Genomic DNA, 20,531 nt, shown 5'->3' with positions numbered 1-20,531 from the left:
CGAAGTTATGCACTGTTCTATTAAATGCACTAAAGTATTAAGACTACTTGGAATGTTACTATCTCTTATTTACTTCCCATGATTTCAAACTTTATTTTTCACTGAATGCTTGACAATTCTACCTTTAAATTTTGCAAAGAATACTCAGAACTATGAAGATTAATTACATACACCTGCAGACAGCTTGGCTCCATGTTAAAGTGGTCAGCAATAAAAAAGCAGTTAACTTGCGACTAGTTGAAGGAATCTTTGTAAATTTCTCTCACAACAGAATATACCCAATTCTCCTGGAAGGTGTGTTCAGCTGCAAACAACTTCTCCTACACCAATGGGAAAAAAGCAAGCTAATATTTTTTCATGTGCAAGCTGATTCTTATTTTTCATGGATTTTGTCATTTTTTGTCTCATTTTTCAAGTATATTAGTTGATGAAAAAAAATGTTCATAGCTTAAGCCAAGGATATTAATATAGATGTCATCCCTTGTAAAAACAAGATAAATTATCACATGAGTTCTATATACAATATAATCAGTACAATTTTACATCCCATCCCAACCCAGCAGTTCTGTTCACATCTTTATATAAACGTAAACTTGCTTCTTTGCAACCTTTCTGCTTGTTTGTACAGTAAAAATCTGTATTTCCTATAACTAAAAAGTACTTGTTTACTTTAATATCTTTAGTTCATACAGCAGTCACTGAAAAGACTACCCTTACACATTTAAATGCCCATGACTGCACACTGTATAACACTGCCATACAATGTAACATGAAAATTATGTCATGAAATGTTTTGTACAAATAAAATTGCTGCACTTTGTTCTTTTTCTCTTTAGGGCCCTTTGAAACACAAAATGTGGGGTATATGCTTTACAGTCCACCCAGAAGTTAACAAAGTCAGCAAAAGTTCAGTCTTTTCTCAGTCACTTTTATTTGCAAAACCATATCTGACAATTGTGATTGATGCATTATAATTTCACATTTATTTACTAATTTCATTGTTACTAGCTTTCTTCCTGATCATCTCTCTCTCCCCAGCACTAGACCCTGAAGTCCAAAGTACTCCTGATTCTTCGACAATTCTTGTGCTTTTTTCTGTCTCAAGCATTTTCTTTGGAACACTACAAAAGGTTTCACAGGCAAAGTCTCTGAGTTTTACTGTTAGAAGAATGAGAAGCAGAGCCCCCTTCTGCTTGCTGGCTCACTTTTTGTTGGATAAACTTTTTGTTATTTTCTCCTTAGCATGTTCTACACCAAAAATGTCTTTAAAAATACCTTTATTGTATTATCACTTATGACATGGGAAAACATACATTATATAAAAGTAATCAAACAATGTTAGCAAGTTCACATGTACTGACTTTACATGTCACATAGTCTTCTATACAGTATAATCAGTTCAACATTACGTAAATCGCTCAATTCCTGCCCTCTCTCAAAACTCATACCTCCTCGAAAACATTTTTCGGCATGTATTGTTCCCATAATTCCCATTTTCTTTCTGCATGATTTACTCACCATTTTCTAAAGATCCCACTGCCAGTTCTTTTTATGTTTATTACAGTATTCACTACTTCAAGTATGGATGGTTTAGAATTTGATTTCCATTTTCAAGTAATTGCTTTATGGCAGCCACCAGAATTAAACTTACGAAAACCTTACTATGTCTGTGCAATTCAGATCCTGTATCCCAGCTCAAAAACTAATACTTTTTTTAGTTAGACTTAGTAATTCACCCAGTATTCCTGACAAGAGTACTCTGTAGGGAATTTTTAAAGTCTGCCATCTCATTACACTTTGCAAACATATGTACCCATGCACCTCTTTCTTCCTCATTACACCTCCAGCATTTGCAATTTACCTGAGGAAAAATACTTTGGAGTCTGCTTGGGGTGTAAACTCTTCATCGCAAAAATCGTACATCTTCTAGACTTTGTTGCATGTGTTGGGAACCATATATATATGTCCTCCCATTGTTTCTTTATGAATTGCTTATCTAATCTTTTCTGACCTCTTCTGATTTTTATAGTTATTGTGTAGTATTCTATATGTCCTACTAATTATCATTTTCTAACAGCATTTTCTGTTCTAGATTCAACTAAAAGCTCAACCGGTACACGGATTTTACTTGGATTCCCCTATCCCTTCCCCTTTGCCTATATTCTGATATAAATCGCTGATAGGGAAAACGGTCTGTAACCTGCAGTCCAAATGTCTTAGCCTCTTCCCATTCTATTACTTTCCCCTCTCTAATTATTTGTTCCCAGTACCTTGGTTCCTTTGCCAGCTTCCTCCAGTAAATTCCAGATCCCTCTTGCCTATTTTCTGTACCCCTAATTGCAGTCAATCCTATCAGCAGAATCTCCTTTCTCCTCCTTGTTCTAGTGGAAGGATCAACTTATCCCACTTGACTCGTGCCCTGTTTCCCTCCCAGATAAAATCCTTCAACTGTCTTAATTACGATCCACAACTTCTTCTCTGATAGAAATATACTTGACTTGTGTATAAAACTAGAGACTGAAAACATTTGTACTGCTTGTATCTTTCTATCCATAAGCAAGAGCTTCCAGTTTCTCAGTTTCTATATCATCTTTTGTTTAGTCTCTTCCTGCGTAACAGCGTCCTTTTTAACTCATACTCCTAAATATTTCATTTTATCATGTTTCCACAAATATCGGTATCGATGAAGCATCTTGGTTAATTTTATATCCTGAAAAAACCTGGAACTGTCTCGCAATGTTCGTTAACACTGAGATATCATTTTCTGGTTTAATCGGGTACAAAATGATATATTCTGCAAATAAAGTAAAATTTTCTTGAATACCATATCGTTATGTCCTTGAATTTCTGAGTTCCTTATTTGCACCAAAAATGTCTTCGATTCTCCAGGAAAAGATGCATGCAGATATCTTGGATACAGCAGCTTGAATCTCACACCTGTCTCTCAACATTCCTTGATTGCTAAGATAAATTTAGTTCTTTCCTGCCTGGTATACAGTAAATACTTTTCACAAACATTGCTGTCTCCAATTTTTAATATTTTTCTCCTATGCCCCTATTTTGTCAGGATCAGCTCTCCCTCTCTCTCTATCTCTGCTTTCTCATGTCCAGGTTTGCAGCATACCCTTGATGTTCCCTTTCAGTTAACAAATTCTGCTGTGGAACACCAGTCCGGTTGCTTATGTGAGTTACCATAAAATGAATACAGTCTTCTCCTTTCAGTTTCTCTAGTACAGCATAAAATATTTATTTGCTGTGTGATTTGTCTTCTAACTCTTTTTTTTTTTTTTTTAAACATGTCTTCTTCGAGCCTCATACTCAGCCAGCTTTTTCTTCATTTTATTCTCTGATTTTTTGCAGTTTTATCAATTCATTTGAATACCAAACGTTTCTTCTATTTTTCCAGCCTTCTGTTATTTGAGTTGATATTTTCCTTCAATATTTTATTTATTGTAATCACCTCTGAGTACTTCTGATTTATTTTTTTCCTATAAATTACTTGAAGCCATCGCATGAACCAAAGTTGAATTGTGACCTTTTTGCAGAACAGCTACAGAATCCTTTCCAGACAGTGATTTCTCAATCTTTTCTGGTTGATTCTCTTTCAGGTTCTCCATATTTCTTTTTTGCTGGCATTCCAGGCATTGTACTTACTAGCCGGTAACTGAATTTTACCCAAAAAACAGTTTTAATAACACTAACAGTCACTGAATCAGCTGCAATATAAACAGAGTTCTCCTGTTTCTCAATATCCTTAGGGCTTTGATCCCAAGTCAGGTCTGAAATAAGGAGCAAGTTCCATGGCATGGCCTTTTAGTTTCTCCAAGTTTACAGCTGGTTGAAGCTTTAGCTATATGATAAATGATCAAAGTTTCAAGCCCTTGAAAGATCTGGGAAAAACATTTTTTGAAGAGGAGGGATTGAGGACAGATCTCCCTACACAACCCTTACTTAAATACACTAACTCTGTAGTTGCACAGTCATGGAGAAAAGTGAAAACACCACAGTTTGTATTGCTTCCAGTAAACGCACAGAAATTGCACTAGCTGAGCTTTGAGAAAGGGTAATGATCACATCAGTTAGTGGCTTACGTGGTGGAGAATCCAGACAGGGAAGAGTAGGTGTGAGCAGTCAAAACTAGCTTGCCCATCCTGAGGGTCTGAGGTGGTCCAGCCAGCTGCAGTGCTAACACTTTTTGAAGAGAGGGATAATATAAAATGCATCACTAGGCACTAGGGATGTGCTTCACTCTGCCAAGCCCCATCCTTTGTGGGACATAAGGCAAGGCATTGCAAGCCTTAAAATCTTAAGGAAGTGATTAGAGAGGATAATAGCCCTTATGGCTACCTGTGTGACTACAACAACACACACTGCTTCCAGCCTGGTGATGGGTAACAAATGGGCAATAATGGTGGAGGTGCCTAGATGGTTGGCTGTCACTGGAGAGAAGAAAAAAGGAATTAAACAGAACCACAGACTAGAATATCCGGAAACTAAAACTGACATGTTGAAGCCTCATCCAATAAAGACTACTAGTAGATTAACCCCACACCCATAAATAATGTATTGAAAGTGCATTCCCTCCTCTAAGCATCTAATTGGCAATAGTGGTGGATGCCACTGTGGCCCCCTGGTAAATCAGGTGAAAGGAATCTAATGCTCCTGAGACTTACTGTTGCCTTCTAGATACATCAGTTAAGGAGGAGTTTTCTCAACAATGCACAATCATTTTCTAAAGACATGTTATTAATTTACTTGATATTTATAAAAGTATAATAAATGTAAACATTTATTGTTGTGTTGCTATATGAGTAATTTTAACCCAGAAATAAATGGTAAATACAGAAACAACATTAATACAAAATAAAGAAAATGAAAAAAATATGTAATTTGAACATTTCTTAGGGCCCATATGATAGGTATATTAATTGAGAAAGCTATCTTCGCATTTCTGTAATAAAATTCCAAACTTTGGGCAGTATTTAAAATTGATGATGTTTCATTTATTCCACATAACTTTCTGTCCTCTTTCTTTACCATGCAATTGAGTTAAAGTACACAAAAAGTTAACCACTTAAAGGAGGAGTGAGTTTCTTCCAGCTTCTCATTGTAACCTCCCTGTAATGCTGCCAGTATAGTCAACAATGAAGATCTGATCTAATCTAATCCAGTCCTGGTAGTGAAGGAGCCAGAAAGGGCCAACCATGCATGTTCATGAGCATTCCTGCTTCCTGCCCCCTTCATCGTGGGGTGACGTTGGCTAGGTTTCACCAACTGAAAATGAGTCCTTCATTTTGGTTCTGAGTGAAAGGCTATCCAAATATAGGTGATGGTCTGAGTACACTGCTTATGAGCTAAGATGCTTTCTAGAATGTCATCTCATTATTTACTGGCATTCATAACAATTGCTGCATTATGCCGTAGTTTGCTTGGTTTGTTAATTTTTGTTTGTTGCAATAATAAAAGTCTAATATTTTTAGTCTCTTGACCATGGCTATAATGAGAAGAACTGTGAGGTCTTCAACACCTTCATCTTTACCACACTCTTCCTCTGCAATTGATGATGTAGATCTGTTAAAATAAGATCATTTTATGTCTGGAAATCTGTAGGGGAAAGTATTCATTAAAACCAATATAATTCACCTTTTATCTGACTAATCCTTTTGCGGTCATATTGCCAAGTTACTAAAGAACAGTAAGAGAAATTTGTGTTTGTGTGTGTGCGTGCACACGTATGTGTGTGTGTGTGTGTATATATATATATATATATATATGTATATATATATATATATATATATAAAATGTGGATCCCTATCATATGATATAAAACTCATTTGACTGAACCCATAAGACTGAAATTTCAAAAAATGTCAAAAGGCTGAAAAGTCACTTGACTGAAACCCAAAACCCATAAGACTGAAACCTATAATACCTAATTTCAACATACTAAATTTTAAACTGAGCCATATAAAACCAGACAAGGTGGGAGGGGCTGTGCCTCCCTCACCCCCCAACTATATATACTAACTCCAGGCTCGCACTACAGCAGAGAAAAGGGCATAGTAGTGGCAGCATGTAGACTACTGTAAGGTACGTGAAAGGTATATGCCCTTTTTCCCACTGTAGTGCCACCCTGGAGTTAGCATATATAGTTAGGGCATGTGGGGGGCATAGCCCCCCCCCCACCTGGTCTGGTTTTATATGCTCCAGTTTATAGATTCACAGATTCATAGATTAGTACTAGGCTAACTGCCCTTGCGAGCCATTTTAAGCCTAGCCAATTATCCCTTGTGAGACTCAAACCCTGTACCTTGTGTTTGTAAGGCAAACACCTTAACCATTAAGCCACCCTCCCACATATGTTGAAATTCAGTATTATGGGTTTCAGTCAAGTGACTTTTCAGTCTTTTGAAATTTCAGTCTTATGGTTCCAGTCAAATGAGGTTTCTATCATATGATAGAGCTCCATCTATATGTATATATATATATATATATATATATATATATATATATATATATATATATACATACAAGGCCCATGAAAAATGGGTACAAATCTGTACACTGATTAACATCTCATTTTGCATATATAATTGCGTAACCCCACTCCAGTGGAATTGTGGGACAACTACTTTCAAACACAAACTGAAGAACAGACCACCAAAATATGGCACCAGAGTCCCCCTGCAGCCATCCGAATGTCCCATTACCCAGCTATTTCGTCCCATTTGCCATAAACAGTTTAAACACTAATGTTTGCAGACCGCTTTACTTCTACAATAGTAATTTGGATTTTATTTTTACATTTTACAGCACAACAATGCAGAAACACTAACAGACATCTGCTAAACAAAGCAATACTGTCTCACAATGAAAATAGGCTTGGCATTAAAACTTATCTGCCCTTGAAACTCACATTCATTGAAACAGCATTGAAACCCACACCACATCCAAAGAAAATGCTTCGGGCCAGTGGTGGATCAAGATTACCTTTGGGCTGTTTTCAAATCATTGGCCCCTTGCACACAAAACAAGAAACATACATGTGTGCTTTTCTTTGCTACACCTTCCTGACTTTATTAAATTATACTCCTTGTATAATACAACACACTTGTTAGAGCGCATTTTAAATTTATTGTTTGAACATTTTTCCAGTAGGCTGTATTGTAGGCAATGAAACAGCGCATGAACCAATAATGACAAAACTGCCCAATTCAGAACATTTCCATCATAAAAAAGTCTACTTCCACACCCACACTATAAATAGAATGACAGTAGTGTAAGCCATAGGTTTCTTGCACAGCGTCTCGCACTTATTTATTTTCAATTTCATTTTTTGGGGAGGCGGGGGACAAAAGGTCAAAAACCAGGGACACATTGCTTGTATAATTTTGTAAAGTTGCTAGAATAAAATGTTGTTACCATCCTAGATTTCACTGGCAAAGTTTGAATCCAGGACCCTACGCACTACAGTCAAAGCAACATACCACTATGCTAAATCAGCAGCTTCCTTCAGTGAATTCATTTCTCACTTCTCACCACAGGTCTCAACACTTAGCACAAAAAACCTGGGGGAGTACAAGTTCATTTCTCACAATGGCTGTCAACTCTTAGCACAAAAACCCTAGGCAAAGCTGACGAGTGGTGGTGGCTATGGACTTTAGGCTCTTTTTACCCTTTACTCAAGGTACATTGCAACCAGCTCCTGCATCTAGTTACAATGAATGGAAATGGAAGCCTCAATGTAAGAAAATATTCCTCAGCAGTAATGTACATATTGCACTTTATACATATAACATCACCTCTTACAGAAAGACAGTATACAATTGTACAAAAGTAACTATTGGTTAAAGTACATACTAATGAGTCAGGCTGTTTGCTGTATATGGTCACAATGAAAGAATAGTATGTTGTAATTCTTCCAAAGTCACCGTACATATTATAGTTTTGTTTTAACACAACTTGTAAAGTGACTGCAAATAATTATCTGTTACAACAACTTTGTAATGGATCTTATTGTCACAATTACTAAATTAAATAGGTACCTTCCCAGTATACAAGAAAGACAGGAATATCTATGTTGCTGCACCAAAGTTATCCTAATGGAGCTTAATCAGCATATATCAAAATATTAGTATTATAAACTATTTGGTTCTGTACTAGCAAATTAAGAGCTGTCCCTTTAATGCATTCAACTTTTAAAACTTATGGGTGTTTTCAAAAAGGATGACATTAACTTCCTAGTAATAGGTAGAGACACTTTCCACATGTTGACACAGATAATATTTTCATTTGTGTCTCATCTCTGTCCGTCATGATACTGGCCTGACACCCCATTACCAAAATCTTCCAGTTATTTCTTTAGACATCCAGGATCTCAGCATATCTGTGCTTTCCAACAAGGTGGGGGGGGACTTCTTCTTATGACCTACCCATTTTCCCCCTCCCTGTGGACTAATGGTATACCTGGGGCAGACGTGTAATGGAGCTTTGACCATCCATACCACTGGAGCAGCACTAATAGAAATTGCTAAGAAACACTAGTCCTGCTGTATGTAAGCAAACTTATACTAAACAAAATAATTTGTCCACTAGTATGAAGAGCAACTGTGGCTATTTTTATATTCAATAAAGTTTTGTTTATAAAACCAGACTGAGTTACTTCAGCTAGTTTATGCTGCTTTGTTTGCTCTGCTACTGTTAAAAATTGTCACTGACCGTCACATTCATTCCATGTTAGATTTCTGCATCTTTGCATCTAGGTGAATGCATGGCCCATCTCAACTTTCAGCCATTTACTATCACTCTGACTTGAAGAAGCTGCAGCTAGAAGGTAGAGACCACTAACACCATCTATGACTGCAATAACAAAACGGGTGTTACATAGGGCAAAACAGAGCGGGGAAGAAAACGATGTACAGCATTAAGCACAGCAACATGTAGATACTGCAGTTTCACCAGTGCAGTCAACATGCTCTAATTTCATGGATACATGCCTCTATGCTGCTTTTTTAAGTAGCAGTCAGAGGAAGACCACCACTAATAATATCAATGACAGAAAATTCAAGGCATTAACAGGGCATCTAGAGATACTGAGATAGTTCTGACTTCTGTGAAAAAGTAAAATACAAGTCCTCACTAAATACGATATGTGTTTTATCAGGCAGCTCCTGGTGTATTTCATAACTCTGAGTCAACAGTAAAGCTTTGCAATTTGAGACATGGAAATAGAGTTCGGTAAAAGCATAATGGTTTAGACCTTGTTTGTACAGGCTTCATAAAGAGGAAAGAATCTAAGAGTATTGTTTGCACAATGGTTACTATGTAGACCGCTATTCAAAGGAAGACATACACTCCTCTCACACACACACACACACACACACACACACACACACACACACACACACACCCTTCTCCGTTTCAGTTACCTTAAAAGACGTTCTGCATTCTCCGTTTCAGTTACTCTGCATTCTGAATGAAAAAAAGCTCTGTTGTCTGTTTAGCTCTGTTCCCGGCTCACATTCCATTCCTGGCTTACATAAAACTTCCCGCTCGCATTTCAGACTGAAGCTCTGTCCCTGGCTGAAAGAGTAAAACTCAAAGCACTTGCATATTAGAGCTGCATTTGTGGCCAGCCGGAAGAGCTTCCTTCAACTCAATTCCGACTGGCTGGATGGCCTGAGGGCGCTGATGTCATCACGCACGTGATGATGTCAGCGCCAACAGCGTGAAAATTTTAAAAATTCAAAAACAAAAGGGGAAAAAATCGGAAATGAAGAGGTGCCACTCGGGAATCATGACACCCCATCATTTGGACCCCAAAACTCGGTAAAAACTGAGTAATTCAGTATGGTTGGGAGGTATGATATATGTATGTATGTGTTACACATGCCTCTCAACCTCTTCAGCGCAAGAAATGTGGACAAAGCCTGTCATAATGGGGGGGATTGGAGTCAAAGGGCCAAAACTAAGGACACATTATTGCTCTTATAAACCTAGAAAGTTGATAGAACAAGTTTTGCATTAGTACGAATTTTCTGAAGCATGTGACATCTAAAGCTCAAATGTCTGCCATTATTTTCTGACTTCAGTCCTCAATGATTTGCCAGGGATTTGCCAGAAAAGCACAATTTTGTGAGAAACAAACCAAAAAACACAAGGCAAAAATTTGGACATTCTGTGAAAACCAGTACAGTTGAGGGGGATACTACCGACCTCTTTTACACACACACAACACACACAACACACACAACACACACACACACACACACACACACTTTTGCATTACTGTGAATTTTCTTTCTGAAGGATATGAAGTCTAAAGCTCAGTCCTCAATGAATTGCCAGGGATTTGCCAGAAAAAATCAATTTTATGAGAAGCAGACCAAAACTATGAGGCAAAAACTATTCAAGCCTTACAAAAAAAAAATACCTTTAGGGTCTTTCCAAGAGATGGTCTTGATCAGCTCTGCAGTATTGGTAAAAGGAACCGACCAGCACACAACAATTACGTTAGCTGTCTGACTGGGGGAAGTAGGTTAGTTTAAATTTCCTTCCACGTTCCAACGGCCAAACAGAAAACATAGAGCAAGCAAGGAGTTGTTCTGCATCAGCCGCAAATGCAGAAGTTATTACTCATCATTCCTCTGTAAAAATGCTGGTTAGCCACGAATGAGGAAGATCTAGAAGTTTCTCTTTGTTAATTTAGGTGGTTGGTTGCTGCAGAAATGAGAAATGGAACTCCGTGGACCTCTAGAATTCATCATTAGGGGTCTGTGGAACACAGTTTTGGAATCGCTGCTGTAAAATAATGCCTCCCCCCCCCATTTATAGTTTCATAGTTTGGTACTAGGCTATCTGCCCTGGGGCATTTATAAGCCTAGCCATAGTGATGTGGCTTTCGCCACCCCATGTAATGGTACAAAAGTGTACAGAATAGATTTAGAATACTGTGCCTCTGTCTAGTAGCGACACAGTGAAGACCCCCTTACATAATAGAATTAGTTTACTGTGCCTCTGTCTAGTAGTTACACAGAGATGACCCCTGGGGTAAACCTACGATCTCCCATCCACTCGTCAAGATTTCTCTTGAAGAGAGTCAGTGAGGGGCTCTGCCTAACATGAACTGGGATTCTGTTCCAGAGTATGGGAAGCCTCTGAGTTATGAATCTGTCCCTCCAGCATGTCCTATTCATATTTGTGCTGAGGTTTAAATCTTTAGCTCTCGTGGTTCTGAAGGATTTGGATTTTTTGAGGTGGAGCATGTCCATCAATTCGTGATTGGACATGGCCTTGTACGTCAGGCACAGATCACCTCTGAGCAGGCGGTATGCTACTGAATAGAGCTGGAGTTTCTTTAGTCTGGCAGCATATGACATATTTTGGAGACCCTTGATCCTCTTGGTGAGGTACTTTTGGGGTCTCTCTAGCTGTTGCAAGTGCCGGGTAAGGTACATACCAAATGGGGCATTGTACTCCATCATGGGCCTGATAAGGGAGGAGTATAGGGGTACAATGACCTCCTTTGATCTGGATGTGAATCCCTTCATGATAAGGTGGGCAAGGTAGAAAGTCTTTCTAACCACTTTTGCAACGTGGGTGTCAAATGAGAGGTCACTATCGACTTGGGTCCCCAGGTCTCTGATTACTTTTTTCGTACTCAGTGGGTTACTGTCTATGTAATAATTTGTGGGTACTTTGTTTTTTCCAAAGGGGATGACTATACATTTTTTTGGCATTTAGTTTAAGGCCATGACTCCGGCACCAGTTGTCCATTTCAGTGAGGCCTTTCTGTAGGATGTATGTGTCAGCTGGTGTATCGAATATGGCGCCTAGTTTGAGTCATCTGCGAACTTTGTCAGCCATAACTCTCCCATGTTTGCTTTCACATCTGAGAAATAAATGCCGAACAAGAGGGGTCCCAGGACAGAGCCCTGTGGGACACCACTTGTGACTGGCTTTGAGTCTGACATGGCTCCAGCGATTTTTGACTATGGGTTCTATCCTTTAGCCAGTTTGCCACCCATCTTGTGACATATGGATTTACATTTAAGCTGTTGAGCTTGTCTATGATGCCAGAGTGGGGTATTGTGTCGAAAGCTTTAGCCAAGTCCAGGTAGGCTGTATGGACTGCTTTGCCTTCGTCAATGGCTCTAGTGACTGTTTCAAAAAAGTCAACCAGGTTCAAAAGGCAGGATCTGCCCTTTACAAAGCCGAACTGGGTGGGATCAAGTGTCTGTAAGTCCCCAATGTCTCTGTTTATGAGTTCCATAATGATTCTTTCCATAGCTTTGCAGACCAGGCTGGTTAAGCTTATGGGGACGGTAGTTACCAGGGTCTGTAGAGGTGCCTCCTTTGTGGAGTGGGACTACTGTTGCTCTACGCCAGTGTTCAGGTACATATCCTGTAGTAAAGCTAAGGTTAAATAGCATTTTTATGTGCGGGTTTAGCTCCTCTTGGAGTTCACGTAGCACGCAACACGGGATACTGTCAGGTCCCATTGATGCTGTGTGTTTAGCTTTGCTGAGGGCAATTCTCACCTGGACATCTGAGATGACAGGGAGGTTACATTCAGCTGTGATAAGTATTTCTTCTTTTGGGGGTGAGGGAGGGGAAAACTTTGCACTGAACCCGTCTGCCAGAATGTTGGCAATATCTGTGGGTTCAGTGTATTTTTTGTCATTGTGAACTAACTCTGAACATATCTGAGGGTTTCCGCCCAGGTTTCTAACATAGCTGGAGAAGGCCTTGTGGTTATCTTTAGTGTCCATAGTGATTTTTCTCTCAAAGTTGGCCTTGGATGTTTTTATGAGAGAACGTAGCTTTCTACTAGTGCTGATCAGAGATGCCTTCTCTTTATGGGATTTTGCTCTGTCGTGCAGTAGCTTCCTTCTTTTGTTATACAGTTTGTTTATGGCTGGGGTCCACCAGACAGGACGCCTGCCCTTGGTGGAGAGGGTTTTGGTTTTATTTGGGATTGCATGATCCATGCATTCTTGGAGATGTCCGTAGAAAGCATTTGTGAAGGATTCTGCATTGTGGGATGTGGTTTCCATTGGCCCAGTGGGCTTAAAGGATACCATCTCAGTTTTAAGAAGTGTAAAGTCGGCTTTTGAGAAGTTTTTCACTGTAGTCTTTCGTGTTGGGGGTGGAGGTGGGATATGTATATCCAGGGTGATTAGTTTGTGGTCAGATCTCACTAGTGAGGGGTATACTTCTGGTGTGGAGCACTTTGTCCCCATGTTTGTGATGATCAGGTCTAGTATATTATCTCCCCTTGTGGGAGAGGTGACTAGCTGTTCCATTGCATTTGAATTTATGAATTCCAGGAACCTTTGGGCTAGGGTGTTTGGGCTGGAATAATGCACCCAGTCTATGTTAGGGTAGTTGAAGTCTCCCAATATGATGGTGTTTGGTGAGACATTCATATCCTCCAATGTCTTCAGGAAGGCTGAGTGGGGTTCCTGAGATTGGGAGGGTGGTCTGTAACATGCTACAAGTTGTATAGCAGTTTTGCTTACGGTTAGTTGCACCTGGATGGTCTCTGATGCTTCATGTATTGCCACTAACCTGGAGGTGTGGGTGTCCTTGATGAATATGGACACTCCCCCTCCCTTTTTGGTTTGGCCCGAGTTTTGGGGCCGAAAAGCATGATACGAGGTATAGCCTGGTAGCGCTGGGGAGCTCTCAGGAGCCTTGAACCAGGTTTCAGTTACTGCACAGACATCAATGTTCTCCATACTGAGGAGTGCTTCGAGAGCTTGCATCTTGAGATTTAGACTTCTGGCGTTGAGCAGCATTACCCTTAATTTTTTTCCATTTTTGTTTTCTAAGGAGGTGGGTTTATCTTTTGAGCCTTGCCTAAAAAAGGCACTATGGGGGAGGCAAGAGCCTTAGTCAATATCCGGAAGCCCAGTGGTGACAAATGCAAGCCGTCCCTTGTGAAGCAGCGTGGCTTGTCCAGCATGTCATCCCAAGCAGACAGACATTGGATCCCCCTAGAATGACACCAGTATTTGAGCCAATTATTAAAGCTGATCATCTTGTCTTTGTATTGTGGCATCATTCTTGGTGAGGGCAAGATGCTGCTCAGGGTCAGGGTCATACCAGCCTGGGCTACATAATCAGAGAGCTCCTCTATGTCTCTTTTCATGTAGTCCAGGGAGGTACGTCTTAGGTCATTCACACCGGCATGGACAATGACGGAGTCATATTTGTACTTGCTTTGGAGTGACCTGAGTGCGTGTGTTATGTGGTGGATCCTAGCTCCCGATAAGCAGCTCACCGTTACCCTCTCCTTGTTCAGCCTGGTAAGCGGAACGTCAGTGTATCTGACTATAGAGTCACCTATTACTAGTGTATCAGGCATGGTGTTTGCCCTTAAGGGCTGTGATTGTTTGACACACTGATTTATTGAAGTATGTGTTGCATGTGTTATGTTTTGAGGTGGTGGATTTTTGGGTGTCTGCTTTGGGAGCCTCTGTTGTTTTGGTAAGTTTTTTGTTAGAGCCTCCGAGTATGTCTTTGTGTTATTATGTGTTTGGTTTGCAGTTGTGGTAGGTCTATGTGGGACTGGGTTTGGTGTGTGAGTGGTTACCTTCTCCTCCTGTCTGGTCTTGCCAGTCCTGAGGTGAGAGAGTTCAGCCTCCAGTTTGGCTATATAGTTGCATCTCTCACATGTATTTGTGTTTGTTGGGAGGAGGAGAGCATTGTCTCAAGATTCCCAGATTAACCAGCTGAACCGGAGAGGATTTGCCGACCTGTTTTTGACAACTTCAAATGACGCAGTTCTTTTAATACCCTTGTACACAATGCCATTCCATACTCCTCCAAATTCTATTACCATCTACCGTATGAATATTGATAATCATAATGTACCCCATATGCAAGCAAGCTTTACAGCGAAAAGAAGTAACTTTAAGCTATGTGCAACAAATCTCCACTCCCCCGTTATAAAAGGGACTTAAAACTATAATTAAAACCCTCAAGCTATCAAGTAGTACAAGGCCATGTAGGAATTCGATGTCAGTACTCACTACCGGCTCCAAAAGCCTTCTTCAGTTATGGTAGTATGTTTAGAATTGATGCCTATTCCTGCACCAGGCTCATTTCCAGTGGAGTCTCTGACTCTGATCCCAAAGCTAATTTAATGCCTTCTACCCAGCCAGATGCCCCTACACACACACACACACAACTACTACTAGCCATCCTCTCCCTCCCAAACCTGGTTATGTCTGCACTGTTAAAAACAAAAATATTAGTTCTGTGGGACCTCATAACGTCTGTGCTGCTTGCTACTAAGTCAAGCACCACTTTGCCAAACATCTTCAGTCTCTTCAGTTTGTCTGTCCACAGGTTATGTCCCTGAAGTGTAAATATCATCCATAGTGGTTCAGTTACATAAAGGTAGCTCCACAACACACCCAAATAACTATATTATTTGCAAGTAATTACCCGCATAATTGCTGAGCTGATAAAACAATGGCATAAGTGTCATACAAACCCTGCACTCTGAACAGTTTAGATTTGTAAAAGGTGTGTTGAACCTATTTAACCTAACTGATTTCTTAGGCCTTCCTCCAGGAAGTCAATAACCTTTCCTAAGAGTCCATACTGCTTCCCTTGACCTCATTAAGGTGTTTTTTGATACCATCCTACATTGGTATCCAACATAAATTGCACTACCTTAATGTAAACCCATATGTAGTCTGCTCTTTTAGCCAGGTGGCTCTCTGACAAGACCCACACTGTTAATATAGGGTTTACCTTCTCAAACCAGGAGAGTGTCACCAGTTGGGCTCTTGACACTCTTCCCTCCAACCGCAGATGTCAAGAGAGTGTGGCTAACTAAGTTCTGGTTGCAGTTGTCAAACATTTCAGACATTCAGATTCTCAGACTGAGCCTGGACTAGATCAGTGACTGTTACATCAGTCACTCTCTCACCTTAAATGATATATGTAGTACAGTTACTGTAGATCAGAGTGTATGTGCTGTGTCTAAGAAGCATAACAAGGACTGAGCATGCAGCTATAAATACCGGGCACATGCTATTTTTTTAGAGTGCAGACAGAGAGTGAGCATGTATGATTGCAGTAGTTAGTTTGTATATAATTTGGTCAGTAAACTTCTATTGTGATGTGTTTGTATATAATAAAGCTGCTTGAACAGAACCCATGAAGACTCTTCTATTGTGTCCATAGTAGGAGAGCGATAGTCACCTTTGCGAAAAATACTAACCCATCTTCTTACCATGTTGCTAGTGTCACTCGTAAAACAGATACAGTTATCCTGGGACTTTGGTACCAGTGTTGATCATGAATTCCTTTTTATTACCATGTCTTCATTGTGGTAGGAAGCTTTCTGTTTTGCTTAATTGGTAGGTAGTGGTATCTTCCTTAGGTCTAATGCAGCCTTGGTCCCCTGTACTTTTCCGTTATTAGACCCATCCTTGAATACATTGACAGTTTTAGAATGTTCCTTATAAACTGCCTTGGCCACTTTGAGAGATCCCAAAGCTATCTGACCAAGATTTCTGGACTACACAATATAAGCTTCCCCCCAAAAGACTAATAGCCCTTTTGCTGTGCTTTGTCTCATATAGACTTCTGAGGGTGATCTCTGTCTAACCTTTCAAGTGCTAAAAGTCCCTGCCCCTCCCCCACCTTTCCAGAGCCAGTGGTCTATATGCATTTGTGCCAAAGACACACTCTACTTGCACGATCATCATCTGCTGGATGCGTCAAGCAAAGTAATGCCTTACCTGCTTTCAAAATCATCTTGATGAAGAGAGAGACCTAGGATATGTGGAAATAATCATCTTAGGAATAATTAATATACTGTCCGTACCAGGGGGGTGTCATAGCCAAGCTTTTCAGTGGTCCATCAGTACCCTTATGGCAGTAGCAATTTGTCAGACATGCAGAATAGCAACTACTGAATGTGCCTTACAAACTCTTGCTGACTGATTAACTGATATTCTTAATTTGTTTCATCTTTTATCGCAGTCTATTACTCTTCGTACCTCTCTCCTATGTTATCATGAGTTTAAAATGCTGTAAACTGTGTAATATGCTGATTTATGTATAGACATATTGAGAGAGGAGTAGATTTGCTGATGCTTTCATTATGGATGTTAAGTACGCTGCTAAATGATAACTGCATGAAAAGCATGCAATACTCTTTTTTAACATTGTAGACTGTAGCAGCCCTCTTATTGTAAATATTCATTTTTTAATACTTGTTTGTAATAATTGTATGTATGTACATTTGTTTCAACTGTGCACTGTCATTCTTCTTTCTCACCAGTGACCCAAGGCATTTGGCAAAGACCACTTAACCAGCCAACAGATGTTAAATAAATAATGTTTGAGGATGATACCAGTTACATGGTGCAGGTCATTCAACAACCCAAGGAATGGATGAAACCTGTCTGTCGTATTTCAATTGTTAGATAATCTGAATTTATTTTCTGTCTGTCCATTCGTTGTATTATTAATGCCTAGGATAGGATTTGCTGTACATATAAGTAACAGCTAACTTGCATGGTCTTGTTGAAGATAGAGTAGATATGTAGGGAAACTACCCTAACACCAGATATTAGAGATCATCTCAACAGGTATGAAGGCTCTCTCTCCTGCTCTCACAAAATAACTGTTTTCTCTTCTAGAGGTCTTTTTCTTCCTCCTGAACCAGTAAAACTTAATTTTACTGATTTTCTTCAGAACAATTTCCTTTTGAATTTCTGCCAGGGAAAAAAAGGCAAATCATTTTTTTATATCTAGGACATGCTTCCTTTGCAATGATACACGTAAACAACAGGTATGTGTTTTTTGTATTGAGAGATGGTCTAAAGGTTTTGCTTTTTGGGGGGGGGGGGCTGTTGACCTGTATTGTTGCAGCCAGAACCCCATTTTTTTTTGGTGACTTGTTTTTGTTAGACAACTAGTTGTCTGTTATAAAAATATATTTCCAGTAATAGCTTAAGGTGTTGCATTTGTGATGGAAACACAATGAGATGTTTATAAGAACAACCAACTTCACAAATAATTTATACAATGTGTATTACAGTTTAAAAACAAACGTAAGTGAGAAAGGCCTGCAGGGGTGTGATTTTACATCTGCCGTAAAAATGCATTATATTTATCTTTTGCTCTTGTTGCAGGAATGAATTCCATCCTCGTTTACGTTGGACATGAAGTGTTTGCTGATTACTTCCCCTTTAAATGGAAGATGAAAGATGGCCAATTGCACTCTGAACACCTCCTTCAAAACCTTGTAGCGACATCAATCTGGGTCATTGTTTCTTATGTTTTGTACAAAAAAAGAATCTTCTGGAAAATTTAGACATTTCATAATTGAGAAACACGTAAAATGTTAAAAAGGGAAATGCTGAAAACATCTTGGTTGATTTCTTTCTATTTCCAGAAACTGTAGTTCGCAGAAATGTTACGCCAAGTAGTCTGTTGATATTGTTATTCCTGTACCAGAATCTTAACACTAATTATAAGGGATGTTTATTTTATAAGTATTCAGGGTTTTTTTTAAATAAAGTGATGTTGATATTGAACTGAGGGTCAACAGTTAAGTTTGCAAATGTTTTCCCACGTTTACCAGAGTCATGTGCTGTGTTCTTCACAGGATTTTATTACTACTGAACAAGATGAAATCTGATTGCACTTCTTACTGTTTGTGCAAGTATTTTTGTTGAATGAACTATATTTCTTTTGCCAGATACGCAATTAACGTTATCAGTTAGGCACACTGGATCATGTCCTGATAGTGATGCTTACACACAGGAACCTCTTACACATTCTTATTTTTATTTTAAAATAGGGCGTTTTTCCTTTGTTCTTTGAAATAAATATTTAATATAAAATTTGAATATCTTTTTCTACTTGCAAATTGTCTTCCCTGTATAAAATCACTGTTGTGGTGCAAAGTTGTGTAGTATGTTTTTGTGTTTTACTTGGTCATTTGGTTCCTGAAGTTAAAAAAGACCGGAACAAACTGAAAAGTAAAATGTATATGTTAAGGTTGTAGAAGGGGGGAACTGTTTAAATGCAGTTTGTGATAGAATGTTTAGTTTTAATTAGGTAGTTGTATTTGGGGGAAAATGTTATTCTGTGCTCAGTATTTGCACTGACCAATGTGATCTATAACCCAGCTGTATGACTGCATAAAAGACTTCACATAAATCTCAGTCAGCACACACAGCCATGTCTCTGATGCTGTTTAATCAAGTACGGTATTGCAATCAGCAGTGTAAAATTAATATAATTATATTTAATGTTGCAGAACTCTCTCTCTGTATAGGTGAGTCTGTCTTTTTGACTGCAATACATGAACAGAAGTTTCTTTATCTACACTTAAGTTCAGTGTACAGCTGGTCTCAAACCAATTTCAGACCATCTGTTCCCATAAGACTTAGAATTTTGTTTTTTATTATAGGTTTTGTTAACCACATGCATGCTGCCAGGCCTCTGCCACAATTATGTGTATTAGCTTCCCATCTCTGTGGCAAGAACCAGTCATGGTGCAGCTGCCATCCAGACAGCCACAAAGTATTTACTATTTTTCTACCCCATAGCCGTATTCTGGTGGCTGATTTTCTGAATTCACAGCCAGGTGTAAAGGTCTGCTTTGCATTCCTGTGTGTGTACATTTCTGCATATACAAGGGCTAATTCATGTAATGTGGCTTTACAGAGCCAAATGCATGCCCCTGGCCCATACATTTTACACTATTACACCTCTGTCTTCAGTGGGTGCCAGCATTGCACTGGGCCAGAACACTTATGTTCCCCAAAGATGGACGAGTCATCATTGGCTGTTCACTCCCACCTCCCTTACTTGGATCTTCCATCTCCTAGGTTGCTAGTCAGTCGCATGTTGTTTAGGTCACAGTCAGAGCTTTATCCTTCTGAACCATGGAGTCAGACCATGCAACTCAGAATTCTGACATAGTTTTTTTTTAGGATAAAGGACATCGGAGTTAAGGAAGTATACTAGGGATGTTAACGCAAGCTTTCTTGAGGAATCTGACCACTAAGAGAATAATGCAACATATACTGTTTTTCTTTCAAGAAAATGTAGTCTTCTTTCGGCTTTTCCCAGTTAGGGGTCGCCACAGCGGAACTCCGATCCGCTAATGATTGGCAGTAGATTTTTACGTGCTGGCTTGCCGAGCCTAACGCACAACCTTCAATGAAGGAACGCCCATTCATGCATGTCGACACACAGAAGATGCTCTGAGAATCGAATGGGCAATGTCTAACTGTGAGGCAACAACGCTACCACAACACCACCACCGCAAGGAGTAGGTAAACAATATAGCATTGCTGAGATTGGATTATTGTGTAAGAAATACAAGCTAAGGATACAGGTTTCCTGGGAGAGAAACTGATGGTAAGGTGTGCAGAATATGGAAACTTCAGTGCAGCTCAGAAAGCTGTGAGAAAGACCCAAGGTTTACAGATGTCTGAAAGTGCCCAAATAATGAATCAGTATGATGAGACATGCTGGTCAGAACAGTG

At 39.4% G+C, this 20,531-nt stretch overlaps 1 protein-coding gene across 1 annotated transcript in view; it reads left to right on the top strand.

Annotated features, from left to right (window-relative positions):
* The window catches only part of HGSNAT (heparan-alpha-glucosaminide N-acetyltransferase), a gene marked incomplete in the record, with an annotated part of 974,112 nt that extends 955,231 nt beyond the window's left edge, over nucleotides 1-18,881 (top strand). The window contains 1 exon segment of the mRNA XM_044059525.1: nucleotides 18,162-18,881. Within this exon segment, the coding sequence (XP_043915460.1) occupies nucleotides 18,162-18,343 (182 nt within the window).
* Nucleotides 18,882-20,531: the final 1,650 nt, after the last annotated feature.

This window comes from Protopterus annectens, chromosome 17.part0 (assembly GCF_019279795.1).
Source record: "Protopterus annectens isolate FY-2018-M chromosome 17.part0, PAN1.0, whole genome shotgun sequence".
Lineage (NCBI taxonomy): Eukaryota > Metazoa > Chordata > Ceratodontiformes > Protopteridae > Protopterus > Protopterus annectens.
The sequence above is the reverse complement of the archived record's forward strand: the minus strand, read 5'-3'. Positions and strand labels throughout refer to the sequence as shown.